The 950-nt window shown below is 55.6% G+C and overlaps 1 protein-coding gene across 1 annotated transcript in view; it reads right to left on the bottom strand.

Moving 5' to 3' along the window:
* LOC110038070 (pentatricopeptide repeat-containing protein At1g20300, mitochondrial-like) overlaps positions 1 to 900 on the bottom strand; it is a 3,403-nt gene extending 2,503 nt beyond the window's left edge. Inside the window, 2 exon segments of the mRNA XM_020742831.1 lie at positions 1 to 3; positions 5 to 900. The exon segment at positions 1 to 3 is cut by the window's left edge and continues 776 nt beyond it. Coding sequence (XP_020598490.1) covers positions 1 to 3; positions 5 to 847 — 846 coding nt within the window. The 5' untranslated portion in view covers positions 848 to 900.
* Positions 901 to 950: the final 50 nt, after the last annotated feature.

Below are 950 nucleotides of genomic sequence, written 5' to 3'. Positions count from 1 at the left end.
TCGTGTAGGTGTAAACATTTGGTTGAATTCCGGCATCACGCATGGCGACAAAAGCCTGCTCGGCTTTCTCAAGACTCCCGGCCCGGCACCAGGCGTGGACAAGGTTAGAGTAAGTAACGACGTCAGGGGGGAATCGGCAGGAGAAGGTGTCAAAGAGTGATTGGGCCTGGGCAGCTTGGCGCTGGCGAGAAAGTGCAGCGAGGAGGAGGGAGAAGGAAATGGGGTCGGGCTCGAGGCCATAGTCTGGCATGCGGTGGAAGGCATTGATGGCTTCGGAGGAGCGACCAGCGCGAGCGTAGCGGCGGATCAGGGAGGAAAAGGCAGAGAGAGGTATGGGGATAGAGAGGGCTCGCATGGAGTCTAGGAAGTGCCATGCGAGATCGAAGTGATGGAGCTTGCCAGCCAAATCGATCATGGAGGTGAGTGGCTTGGTGGGAGAGGGAGGGGAATAGGAGAGCCACCAATTGAAGAAGGAAAGGATTTGGGGGAAAGGGATGCCATGCCGGAGGGAGGAGAAACGACGTATGATGTGGTGGGTGAGGGACGAGGAAGGAGGAAGAGGGAATATGAGGGAATATGAGGAGGCGAGTCCAGGGATGGTGAGATTTGGCGGTGGAGAGGCGGAGGGATCGGGGTTAGGGTGGTTGCGGTGGTGGTCTCTGATGAGGAAGTAGAGTTTGTCGAGGAGGTGGTACTCCGCCGGAGAGAGGTCATCGGCGACTGTGAAAGTTGGAGAGTGGTCTGTGATAAGAGGAGGATTTGACGGGAGAGGAGGAGAGGAGGAGGTCGACAGGTGGCGCAGGTGTTGGAGGGAGGAGGAAGATCTAGGTTTGAAGAGGAGAGCCATGGAGTGATGCACAAGACCGGAGTAGGGTTTGCGAGCATGGGTTTTGGTTGGGCTGTTTGGTGGGCTGAAACACAAATGAATTCTATTTTAGTATTTTTTTTTT

This window comes from Phalaenopsis equestris, unplaced genomic scaffold (assembly GCF_001263595.1).
Source record: "Phalaenopsis equestris unplaced genomic scaffold, ASM126359v1 Scaffold230043, whole genome shotgun sequence".
Lineage (NCBI taxonomy): Eukaryota > Viridiplantae > Streptophyta > Magnoliopsida > Asparagales > Orchidaceae > Phalaenopsis > Phalaenopsis equestris.
The sequence above is the reverse complement of the archived record's forward strand: the minus strand, read 5'-3'. Positions and strand labels throughout refer to the sequence as shown.